The 12502-nt window shown below is 48.7% G+C and overlaps 1 protein-coding gene across 1 annotated transcript in view; it reads right to left on the bottom strand.

The window, feature by feature from the left end:
• Positions 1–12502, bottom strand: part of LOC147725675 (uncharacterized) — a 112445-nt gene that overhangs the window by 15108 nt on the left and 84835 nt on the right. The window contains exon 3 of the mRNA XM_086964570.1: positions 9845–10593. Within this exon, the coding sequence (XP_086820696.1) occupies positions 9875–10593 (719 nt within the window). The 3' untranslated portion in view covers positions 9845–9874. The remainder of the gene's footprint in view (positions 1–9844; positions 10594–12502) is intronic.

Raw genomic sequence — 12502 nt, 5'->3', positions numbered from 1 at the left:
ATTCATCAACAACGTAATAATAAAATTTTGTTCTGAAAACAAAATCTGTGCATTTTCAACTGTGCCATGTGTCAGACATACATGGCCTTAGGGCATGTATGTGTGCCACATCTGCACACAAGCATGATTCAGGGATGCAACAGGATGTCAAATTGACACCCTGGCACCCTTGAAGGTGTCCCCCATTTTACTGAATCGGTATTTACCGATTCGGTAATTGCCATTCATTCCTATGGGCCTTCAGGCAATTACCGAATCGGTAAATACAGATTCGGTAAATACCGAATCTTACCGATTCGGTAATTTTACCGAAAAATTATCTACATCCCATTTACCTATTCTTAAATACCGAATCGGTAAAATTCGGTATTTACGAATAGGTAAATTGAGATTACCTACATCTGGCCCTTAGTTCCATGCTCACACAGCGCTATCCATTAGGATTCAGTAACCAATGCGAGCACTTGAGAGGGCACCGCTCTTCAGATGTCACAGGTAGATGGTGAAGGTCCCTCGCGGGAGATCTTTGATGTCCCTTAGATCTCCTAGAGAACAGGAGGCCCGCTGAACTCAGGTCGACACACTTTAGCAGGTCTGCGGCCCAGGCCTGCCACTATTCATAAAGAGCACAGTCCCCTTCAAGGACAGTAATTATTCATGTGCACCACAGAGTCCTCTGGCAATGTGCACCTCACAGTCTGGGTCCTCCGGTCCCACATCCCGACTAGCGTATCCCACCCTTTGCTGAAGGATGGCACCAGTAGTTATACTGTCATATGTCTTTGAAGTTAGAGGTGGTTTAAGGGGTTTCCCTATGAACCACAGATCTCTCCCCTAAATTGTAGGCCTATCTGCCATGGGGTAGAGGAATGCAATCTTAATCTTTAGTGGGGCCATGATCTGGCACCTGGAGGGTAAGTGTCAAAACCTCTCTCTCCATTCTATCACATCTGGTCTCAAAATGGCAGAGGTCTGTCATTCTAGAGGCATGCCTGTAAAATGATGTGATTTCGACTGGAAGTGCACAGGGTCTCTGCCAACCAGCCCCCCTGTGCCTGAGTCCTTCCCTAAACTGTACCTTTTGTTTCCCAATTGGCACCACTTACAGTACCCCTTGTAAGTCCCTAGTAAATGGTACCCTTAGTACCTAGGACATTGGCACTGAAGAGGGATCCCAAGGGTAGCAGCACAAATTGTGTCACCCGAGGGTCCCCTAACCAAGGATACACATGCTTCCATTTCAGACTGCGTGCCTTGGTGCAGACAAAACCGAGTCGACATGGCACACATCCCTGTGCACCATGCCCACAAACACTGCATGGGATATTGGCAAGCCACTCCTCTAGCAGGGTGCACTATATCCCCTGTGAGAACATTTCAGCATGAGCAGATATGGCCCCTGCAAAATCCATGTTGAATCTTAGATATTGTAAGTGAAAAGGGAAGCCAGAGAGAGTACATGGGCTGGAAAAACATCATTACGAGTTACCCAGCTATATGATGGCTTCACTGTATAATGGGATGTTGGTACCAAACATCTCGTCTTAATAAACCTGCACTGATCCCAGTGTCAGATTTATTAATAATTGCTCCCTGAGGACCCTTTAGAAGGGTCCCATGAAACCTACTGACTTCTAGTGTGTTCCTGACTGGTCTCCACCAGTCTGCCACTACTATACATGTTTCTGGACCTATGGGGTGAGAGCCTTTACTCTCAGGGGCCAGAAACAATGCCTGCCCTGGGCGAAGGTGCTTCACACCTCCTCCAGGCAGGAACAGCTTTCCAGGGGGGAACGCTTCAAAGGCGATGCCACCTTTTAACTCCGCTCCACACCCTCCTGCTAGCAGCAGATGGCAACCCCACTGTCCTGACCCCACTTTCGGTAGGAAGGCCGGCTCCTTCCCCGACAACTGGAAACATGCAGAAGTCAGTCCCCTGCTCAAGAAGCCCTCATCAGACCCAACGGACCTCAAGAACTACCGACCCATCTCGCTCCTCCCTTTTACTCTGCACCCAGCCACACTGGCCGGGAACTCTCCAAAACCTTTGTGCTTTCATAGTCCCCAGGCCCTTGCAACCTCTTCACTCTTTTGAGTGCCTCTGGACATCCCTACAAGTCTCCCTGTGCAGCCTATTTGTGGATTGTGGATAATAGGACACAGCTGTATATTATCTGTACATACCTTGCTTTTTGCTGAAACACATTACATGCTTACCTGTAACTGAAGCTCTTGGTTCAAAATATATATAGACTTGTTATTTTTTTTAATAAATTGGTCTTGACTTCATTCTTGAAAGTATGTTCGAATTCATTGCCTCTGTGAGTACAACAAATGCGTAGCACTACCCTCTGATAAGCCTAACTGCTTACCCATTCTACCACCATTTTGCCTCTGTAAACCAATACGGGTCTCTCTGACCTCTCTGCACAGTGTACCCCATTGTGAGGCACTATATAGAGAGGTGGGTTTCCTACACCATGGTTTACAACGGTTGCGGGGGAATGCACCAAAGTGCTCTCCTGACGCCTGTGTCCATTGGAGCCAGCCACCACGGCACACAAGCCTCTTAGAGCACAGAAATGTCCATATTCTATAAAAAACGATGGATTTGGGCCCAGATCTTTGGACTGGGGTGAATGTGTGACATTGATCCACATTCGGTCCATCACCTGTTTTGTTTGCATATTCTATAAGTGGCATTTCTACGTGAGTTATGCCAAAACCACCTTTAACACTGGAAAGGGTTTGGCATGGCGAATCCATAGATAGGAAACATCACAAGGCTGCTCCACTGCAATCCACTATTGCAGCCGAGATAATGTCAACCACTTTCCCATGTTAACCTATGGGAATAGCAAGCCTCACTGGTAGTGAAAACTAAGCCTGTGCGTAGTTCATAGGGTTCCGCTCAGCGAAGTTCCGCAAAGTGACAAAAAACTCCACCGCACTACTTGGAGTTCCACCCAGCGTTAGATTCATGCCGTTCACGGTGATTTTCAGTGCTGGGTGTTTGTCCCGTGCTGGGAAATCATTGCGAATGGCACCATGTGCAACGCAAGAGAGCGATCGAGGAAAAAACTCTGCTCTGACCTCCGCGTAACCCAGAGTGCGTAACACTCCTCAAACTCGCGAAGCGGAGTTCACCGCCCAGGCTTTGTGAAAACACACATAGGTATTCCTCACTACCTGGGTGCACGTGTGCTAGTGTGCACACAGACCTGCGAGGGCAGGTTGAACACATAGCCCCAAGCACCAGGGGTGCAAGTGCGCCCACCTGAGGCTGCAGCAGGAGACTGCACATATGCTTACTAATACGGGAGTCTGTGCACATGCACAGTCCTCTGATGGCATGCTGCAGATGCAATCACGGGCATCGTAGGTGCGGGTGCACACATACAGCGGCCTGCAATGGCAGGCTGCTCATGAGTTCAATCACCATAGGTGCCAGTGCACACACACTGGTCTGCGATGGCAGACCAAACCATGTTTCAGAACATCGAGTCAGTGCCACTTCCCAACAGGAGTAGGAATCGCACGTAGACTTGCATACTGTCTTTACAATGGGAAAGTGCCCAGAGGCCACACAAAAGAATCAGCAAAACACAGGCGGAAAAAGCAAAAGGTTTAGGGAAACACTAAATGATGAGTATCAGGTCCAACACTGTTCATACAGTTGCCTTTGTGCAGCATGCGGTCTTGAAATCTGGGTGCGGTATGATCGGGATCACTGGACACTGAGTTTGCAATTTGAGTGTTATCAGAATACGATAGCATTGGAAAACCAAAAGATTTTAGAAGCCTGGCCAAATGAGTGACATATAAGTTAAAAACAGTGAGACTCAGGGAAAAACCCCAGTGGCACTCCAACAAGGAAGGAAAAAAGGATCGGACACAAATTCCTCCAGAGCGACTGTTGGACCTGATACTTATCAGGTATCGTTTCTCTAAACATTTTGCTTTTTCCTTTTGTTTTGCTGGCTATCAGGTGGAGCCCTAGGGTTCTGGGTCCTTTCCCACTGTACTGCAGTGTGAAAGAGTGTGCACTAGTAGTGCGGACATGATGTTTGTAAACATAGGTCAGGCCTGCCATTTGTGGCCTGGGTGTGCACTTACATCACTGGGGTGGTTTACCTATGTGTCCGACCTGCTATTGAAGGGCTGTTTGCGCACTTGCATGGACTGCGCAGTTAAACATGTGTCTGACCTGCCGCGCAGGTCTGTGAGAGCGCCCATGCGCGCATACTCTGGCTGGCACATAGCACACATGATCCATCCGGCGGAGGCTTTTGGCCTCCACTAGAAAGGGGACAATCCCTTTCCAATGGTAATGGTGGGCTTGACATCTCACGTGTGAAGGCCACTTATGGAAAGTGGACATTTCATGCATCAAAATCTTTGTGTGCTATGGTGCTTGGCGCTGGTCAACACTGAAGGCTGGGGTAACACATCTGGGCATTCCCCAGCGACAGTCATAAACCATTGGGCAGGCGATTGAGATAGCCAACCTCTGCCATTTGTGGGTCTGGGGGAATAAATTGGGGCAACGATTGTGACACCTGGCCTCTGGGGCCAGAGGGCGGCCCCATAAAGATAGAGATCTGCATTCTGCTGCCTCATGGCAAGCAGGACGTAAACTTAGGGAACACGTCTGTGGGTCAAAGAAATACTCTTCGAACCTCCCTCCAACTTCAAGGGCCCATTAGGGTATAACTACTCAGTGCCACCCCACAAAGAGGGGAGATCTGCTTGTGGAGACGTAAGACCGGAGAACATGGTCTGCCTGGTGCACATTGCCAGAGGACTCCGTTGTGCATATGGAGGATAACTGCCCGTGGAAAGAACTGCGTGCCTTTCTGAAAAGTGGCTGACCTGGGACAACAAACCTGCAGACATGTGGCACCCTGAAGTGGGCTCCCAAGGACCAGTTGGCGGGTGTCCTGTTCTCTTGGAGGTCTCAGGGATATCAAAGATGTCCTATGAGAGGCCCACACTATCTACTGGTGACATCTTGAGAGCGGTGCCCTCTAAGTGCCCACATCGCCTGCTAAAAGTCCAGAGTGCTGAGTTCTGAATTCAAGAAGTTGCTCACATTTGCAGAAAAGTGGTTCCTGTCCTGCAGGGACCTCGGCAGGCATCAGTGTCTTGTTGTTTGTCAGCGGATTCAGTGGTTGTGGGAGCCAAAGTGGCCCACTCCGTCGACTGTGCTGCATTTCTCTCGAGCACATCACCATCTACATACTCACTGCATGAGGTGTCTGATTCACATGGTGCGATCCTCGTAGGTGGCAAACGCACCCATTGCACAGTCTCATTCTACCTTGTGAGGCTTTGCTGAACTTGCACCTGTGTCTGTGACTGGAATCACCTAGTGCAACCGACATCAAGGTGCGCCAGACGTAGGGCTTCATTTCCAGGAAGGGACCGAATTGCAACTCTATTTTGTGTAACCTGAAGTCTCTGGTGTGACTCATCTCTGCATGTGCCAGACCCTGTGTACAGATTGCCAGGGCATAGCCCGAATCAACTTGTAACTGACACACAGGGAAGCCTCCTCAAGCCCCGTGGCTACCCTGTGTGTTGTTCCTCATTCACTGCTTGCTCCCGCACTGGCCCCATCACGGTGGCCCAACAGCCCTCTCCCCATCTGGCCCTTTTGAAGACTTCATGGCACAGGGTAGGAGAGAAGGGAATTTACTAAGCAAAGGGACACTTCCAAGAAGGTTTGGGAGCAGGTCAAAAGACTGCATGACCCCCTCTAGGCTTCATAGCACCGGGCTTGTACCAGTATGACCTGCTGGACCCCCGTGTGTAACTGACTTTTGCTCTTAGCCTGTTTCTGCTTCCCAACATGTTGATGAACTGCCTGAGTGGTGCAAAGACCCCCATTGTTTGCATCTGCCTCTTGTTTATGCTTACTGTCTATCCCCACCTGCTTTCCGGAGACACAGACGAGGGTTGACCTCAGCTGGGAGTTGCCTTGTGTCTCGAGGGAGGGGCTGGTGAACTTCCATCCGGGGTGTTGGGGACATTGAGGGTGAACTGGAGGGGGGGGGAGGAGACTTGGAGCAACAGGGTTTGCAGAGTACTATCTATTTACTCGCTTGGTATTGGTGGCACCGCATTAGGGTGTCAGGTGCATATGTGAATGAAAGTGCCCAAACGGACCAGGCTGGTACCTGTTGCATGCGTAGCGGTGCAAAGTGAGTGTCAGTGTGTGGGAGTGACCATCTGTGAACTGCCTGTGCTTCATAACACAAGTCGATACAAAAGAGGATGATGGACGGAGCGTTTGAACAAATCAAACACTCACCCCCAGTCAACTGATCTGGGTTTAATCCATCACCATTCTTTAGTTCACTCAGCCACCCCAGTTCAGACATGGCTATATGCAAATCAGTCTGACCCTGTGCCTTATGGGAACAGTCCAGCCCGAACTGCCAAGCCATGTCTTCCCTGGACCGGAAACAAGCATCCTGGGACCGGTTTTGGATTCATAATCCTCATCAGCCAAGCTATCTTGAATCCAGTGGCCAAGTGAACAAGGGACTCGCGTCTGAGCATACCCTGCCACACTTAGGACGAACAAATCGATACAAAAGAGGATGATGGACGGAGCGTTTGAACAAATCAAACACTCACCCCCAGTCAACTGATCTGGGTTTAATCCATCACCATTCTTTAGTTCACTCAGCCACCCCAGTTCAGACATGGCTATATGCAAATCAGTCTGACCCTGTGCCTTATGGGAACAGTCCAGCCCGAACTGCCAAGCCATGTCTTCCCTGGACCGGAAACAAGCATCCTGGGACCGGTTTCGGATTCATAATCCTCATTAGCCAGGCTATCTTGAATCCAGTGGCCAAGTGAACAAGGGACTCACGTCTGAGCATACCCTGCCACACTTAGGGCGAACAAAGCGATACAAAAGAGGATGATGGACGCTTTTGGCCGCTATAAGTGTGGCAGGGTATGCTCAGACGTGAGTCCCTTGCTCACTTTGCCACTGGATTCAAGCAAGCCGGGCTGAAGACGGCTGGAATGCCAGAAACCGGTCCTTGGAAGCTTGTTTCCGGTCCAGGGAAGACATGGCTTGGCAGTTCGGGCTGGACTGTTCCATGAGGCACTGGGTCAGACTGATTTGCATATAGCCATATCTGAACTGGGGTGGCAGAGTGGGCTAAAGAACGGTGATGGATTAAACCCAGATCTTTTGACTGGGTGTGAGTGTTTGATTGATTCAGATGCTCCGTCCATCACCACCCCCTTTTGTACCGCTTTTGGCCGCCATAAGTGTGGCAGGGTATGCTCAGACGTGAGTCCCTTGCTCACTTTGCCACTGGATTCAAGCAAGCCGGGCTGAAGACGGCTGAAATGCCAAAAAGTGGTCCTCGGAAGCTTGTTTCCGGTCCAGGGAAGACATGGCTTGGCAGTTCGGGCTGGACTGTTCCCATGAGGCACTGGGTCAGACTGATTTGCATATAGCCATATCTGAACTGGGGTGGCAGAGTGGGCTAAAGAACGGTGATGGATTAAACCCAGATCTTTTGACTGGGTGTGAGTGTTTGATTGATTCAGATGCTCCGTCTATCACCACCCCCTTTCATAACACAAGTCGGCGGTGTATATTTGTGCATGGTTCTCGTGCCAAAAACACTTTACCTCTCAACATTGGGTTTCCCTGCGTGGCTGCGTCTGGCATTTCTGCTAAAAGTGTTATAATTCTGTGTATGTACATATTACTGATATCGTTATAGCCAATGGTTGACCCTATAGCTGTGTGAAATTACATTATTAGGATTGTGAGGGTGGTCCAGGGGCTGACAACGTGTCGCATCGCATACGGGTGCAGTTGGGAACTAGAATAGGACTTTTCTCATGTGTGCACACTATCGAGATCTGTTCAACCGGAACTAGGCCTGGTGCTGCTAGTGATATTGCCATGTGTGAGTTATGCCCCAGATCCCATGATATTCATGTTGCATTGTTTAATTTGTGTGTTGAATATAAACAGCATTTCTCGACGTCAAGTATGAAGTCTCTTTTTTGTGCTGTGCAAAACATTTATTGTGTGCGCGAGCTGTGCTCTTGCTTTACACATTGCTTCTGAAGGACCCCTGACTGCTCAGTGCCAAGCTACTCAAGGGCGAGCATGTGTTGTGCAGTGTGTATAATCGCCTGCCCTTGACGGAAGCAGTGACTTCTGCCTGGCAGGGGCAGCCCTTTGGCCATTCAGATAGTGCTGGTTCCATCTGCGATGAATTGATCTTTGTCTAGAGTAGATCTAATGTCCTCAGATGCCACACTCAGGGCCATTTTGGTGCTTTGCTCGCTCCTAAACCCAAACTGAGTTTGGTCGAGAAAGTTATTGTTGTTTATGAAAGAGGCCAGCTGCTGATGCATGGCTTTTGTACTATCCTGGAAGGGAAAGGCAGGCGTGATATGGGCAGATGGTTGCTAGAGTCCGTAAGGGTAGGGTTGGACTTTTTTACTAGAAGCACGATTGAAGCTTTTTCCACGCCGTTGGAAAGTAGCCAGAGCTGAATATTCCATTAAAGATATCGGCCAGATGCACCGATATAGTTTTAGGAACCAGGGGTCACATGTACGACCATCAGGTTTTCTGCGATTCGCAAATTGCGATTTTTAGTGACTCACAATTTGCGAGTTGCAAAACCTGATGTACAACAGTGTCTCGGATACCGTTTGTGATTCTCACCCATTCACAAAGGGGAAGGTTTTCCTTGGGGACCTCTTCCCTTTTGCGTATGAATAACACCAATTTAAAATTACTGGTAATCTGCAAATGTTTTCTGACCGCATTGTCGACCGCAAAACATTCATATATACCAGTGCAACTCTCTACTAGGAAGGAACACCCTTTACATGCCCCATCCAAATAGCGTCTCGCAAACTCTATTTTGCGAGTGGGTAATTCGTTATCAACTCACTAAATAAGGTTGGTACATAGGAAAGTGCATTTTACCAGTCGCAAACGGCCGGATGGGCAGTTTGTGACTAGTAAAATGCATCGCACATCTGGCCCCAGCTGTATTTGTAGAGGACATGGGTCCAAAGGAGAACCCAATTGAATAGAAGTGATGAAGCTGAGCAGCAGCTCTGCAGAGAGTGGGGAGAAAGAAGCTATTGGGGCTTATTTACAAGTCAGTTGCGCCGCCTGTGCGCCATTTTTTCCTATATAAAAAGTGACGCACCGGTGGTGCAAGGGGCTTGTAAATAATCCCTAATATTTCTAGATGAGAGGGTGACTCGCTGCGCTGCGCTGAGTGATTATTTGTTAAAAATGCCCCTCAGTGTTTTGTTGACCGCAGCAATGGTAATGGAGAGTATTTAAACTTGATATTTTAACATACAGGGTTGGGTGTTTCCACTCAAAACAAAGGGCTTTATTTGAGCTGGGGTGCTAACGGAAAGCCCCACTCATGGTTTTTCACCTAGAAGGCTGATCAGTTTCTGGCAGCGCAGCCGTTACTGGCTCCGTAGTTGGAAATCTTGCGCTAGTTTTTTTAGCTCCTAGAAGACTGGCTCCTCCAAACTTAGGGAGGTTCTTCCACCCATGATTGTGCCTTATATGTCCATCATGCAAGCCTTAGTGGTAGCAAACAGGACCCCTGCAGGAAACCCCAACACATCCAGGACATTATTGACAAGTGTTTCAAAAGTAAACCTATTTTGGTGTTTTATTTCTGAAATCAAAAAAAGACTGTGGCATTTTGAAAACTCCCTGTAGGAATGTTGACTTAAAAACTCAAAGGCAAAGTTTAACTAAGAGCTATTGTGGAAAGTGTGTTAGACATGGGTGAGGACATGACGTCATACTTACGTAGATAAGGGTGTTGGGCTCTTCTTCTCTTCACTGTGTTGTGAAGGCCATGAATGTAAAGAAGTAACTGTGACCCAGATTTTGGGCTCTTCCAATCCAGTTGTCGTTCACGCTGGTTGGAGGAGGGGCCCTGTAGATCTTCCCGTCTGACTTGGAGACACACCAAAGGTTGCCGTCAGGAGTAAAAGACATGAAGTGGGTTAAATCGCTCCATCCACCTCCTCCGATGGTCTGGCTTCTTCCAATCCAGTTGTCAGCTATACTCAGTGGAGGTCTTCCCTTTAAAAGCTTACCCCCAGTCACTGCGTACAGGATCCCCCGGGGGTCAAAGAAGAGGGCGGAAAATTGACCCCATCCGCCACCACCAACTTTGATACCTCGTGTGCCCAACCAATTCTGATATTCATTGGTCGGCGGGGGGCCTGCGTAGAGCTCACCATCATTAGTGACGGCATAAAGATCTCCATTGGGGTGGAAGAAAAAGCGCTTGAATCCTGCCCAGCCTCCTTTCCCTATGCGCCTTCCAGGACCTTGGAACCAGTTCCTGGATGGGTTTGAAGGCATGGGACCGCTATATAGCTCATAGCCCTTCACGACATACAGACGACCGCGTGGGCTGAAGAGCACATGGCTTACACCGCTCAGCATCCCCAGAAACCGAGCTCTGGACATGAAGTCATAGTTGTAAGCAGGTGGGGGCTGGCCCGCCCTGATGACGCCCTGACTGTCCACAGTGAACAAGGTCACACCTGAAAAGCAACAGAAAGAGAGTTATTTGCACCTGATATGCGCTCTCAGAAGGATAACAAGTCAGCACAGTATACTCGCAACAGTAGGTGGCAGGTTAAACCCATGCCTTACCCCTTGGTTCTCCTGAAACGGATCAACTTACTAGAGAAAAGGCATATTTTTCTCTCTCAACAGAAAACAAAAAAGTTAAGAGGATGCACAGAGATGTGTCCTACATTGTAGAGGAGGAATATACTTCCTTGTTTAGAGACAGCAACTCACACACATGTTTGAGGTGTTGTTTATGTGAGCGTGCAGAGCTGCGATAGATCAATACTGGAAACATGGGGCATATTTATAAAAGAGAGGCATTGCCCCTGCGACACGCAACAGGGCGCAAGAGCGACACAACTCTTAAGTTGATTCATCAAGCCACGCAGGGTCCCCTTGCATGGCTCAGCAAGGCTTGATAAATCTGGAGAAACGCAACAGAGTGCAAATCCCAGGAAGGTGTTCCATGGTGGAGCACAGCTGTTTCCACGCATCCACCCGCAGATTTTGGCACATTCCCAGACTTAACTGTGGTCAAAAACAATCTGTCGACTAACTATGCATCTGACACAAGGAGAGAAAAGGTGGAGAATGTATTTGGAAATGTGACAAAAAGGTCAACAGGATATTTTCCAGATGTGAAAAATACCCATCAGTATTCGACCGATACCGGTCGATGACTGATGGGTCAGAGACGGCCCAGAGTGACGCCCGGAGTACCGACGGTCAGAGCGGTGCTCTGTTTACCTGTGCCGCAGCCAGGTGAGGTGGAGCTTTTCTCTCCTACCAAATAGCTAGGAGAATGACCACACCTAGGATACCCAGGTGATATCTTTTTATATATATTTGTTTACTCACTTACTCTTCTAAGCAGTAGTGACTTCTGGTCCTGACGAAAGCAGCGGACACCTACTTGGGTCCAGTAGACTGCTGAAACATGTTGACCTATCGTTATACATAGTAGCTATTTGTTGAAATTACTATATCATTGCACTGATTTTATTTATTTGGAAGCTGAGAGGTATTTATTCAATCTTTTTTCCTCTTATCTCTCCAATTTTAGTCTTATTGCACACTCTTTTTCACCCTCACTTATACTCACGCACTGCTTCACAGTTATCACCATATGCCAACATTCTAATAGCCCATGGGGGCACCCACATTCTTACTAAACATACAAGTGTTTGCAGTACCCTTCCCGGTGTGAAGGGTCCCAAATGATGATAAGGGCGGTATCAGTCAATGACTGATGGGTATTTTTCACATCTGGAAAATATCGTGTTGACCTTTTTGTCACATTTCCAAATACATTCTCCACCTTTTTTTTTGTGGGTGGATCTGCTGGCTGCAGACCCACTCGCAGTGTAAATGGACTGTGCATGGCATTGCCGTGCGCTACATGGCAGGCACCATGTGGTGCCTGCCACCTACAACATGGAAATGAGGGGGTTCCATAGGTACCCCCATGTGCACCCCCCACCCCCAAAGGCATTCTCCGCCTGTCTTTTTCCGGTGGCAACGCCACTGCAAAAGACAGGCATTATAATGCCTACGGCAGTGCCTGCATGGCACCGCCTCCATAGACCCCTTGTACCTGGTCCCACAAGGCGGGCGGAAAAGGCCCGCATTGCGGGACCACGGCGGACGGTCTTTCCGTCCGCCGAGGTACCTTTTCCCTTCCCACCGCCATCCTAATTTGACGGTGGGAATTTTAAGGGTGATGGTGGTAAATCCGCGACCGCCGGGCCGGAGGGCTTCACAGCGGATTTACCGCCATCGGAATCGGCCCATGTATTTCTTCTTGTAAGTTCCTCTTTCTATGTATGCTTCAATCTGCAGTGCACATAGAATGAGGAAAATGCCGTCCATCATTTTTTT

This window comes from Lissotriton vulgaris, chromosome 3_2 (assembly GCF_964263255.1).
Source record: "Lissotriton vulgaris chromosome 3_2, aLisVul1.2, whole genome shotgun sequence".
NCBI lineage: Eukaryota > Metazoa > Chordata > Amphibia > Caudata > Salamandridae > Lissotriton > Lissotriton vulgaris.
This window is presented reverse-complemented; position numbering and strand designations above follow the sequence as displayed.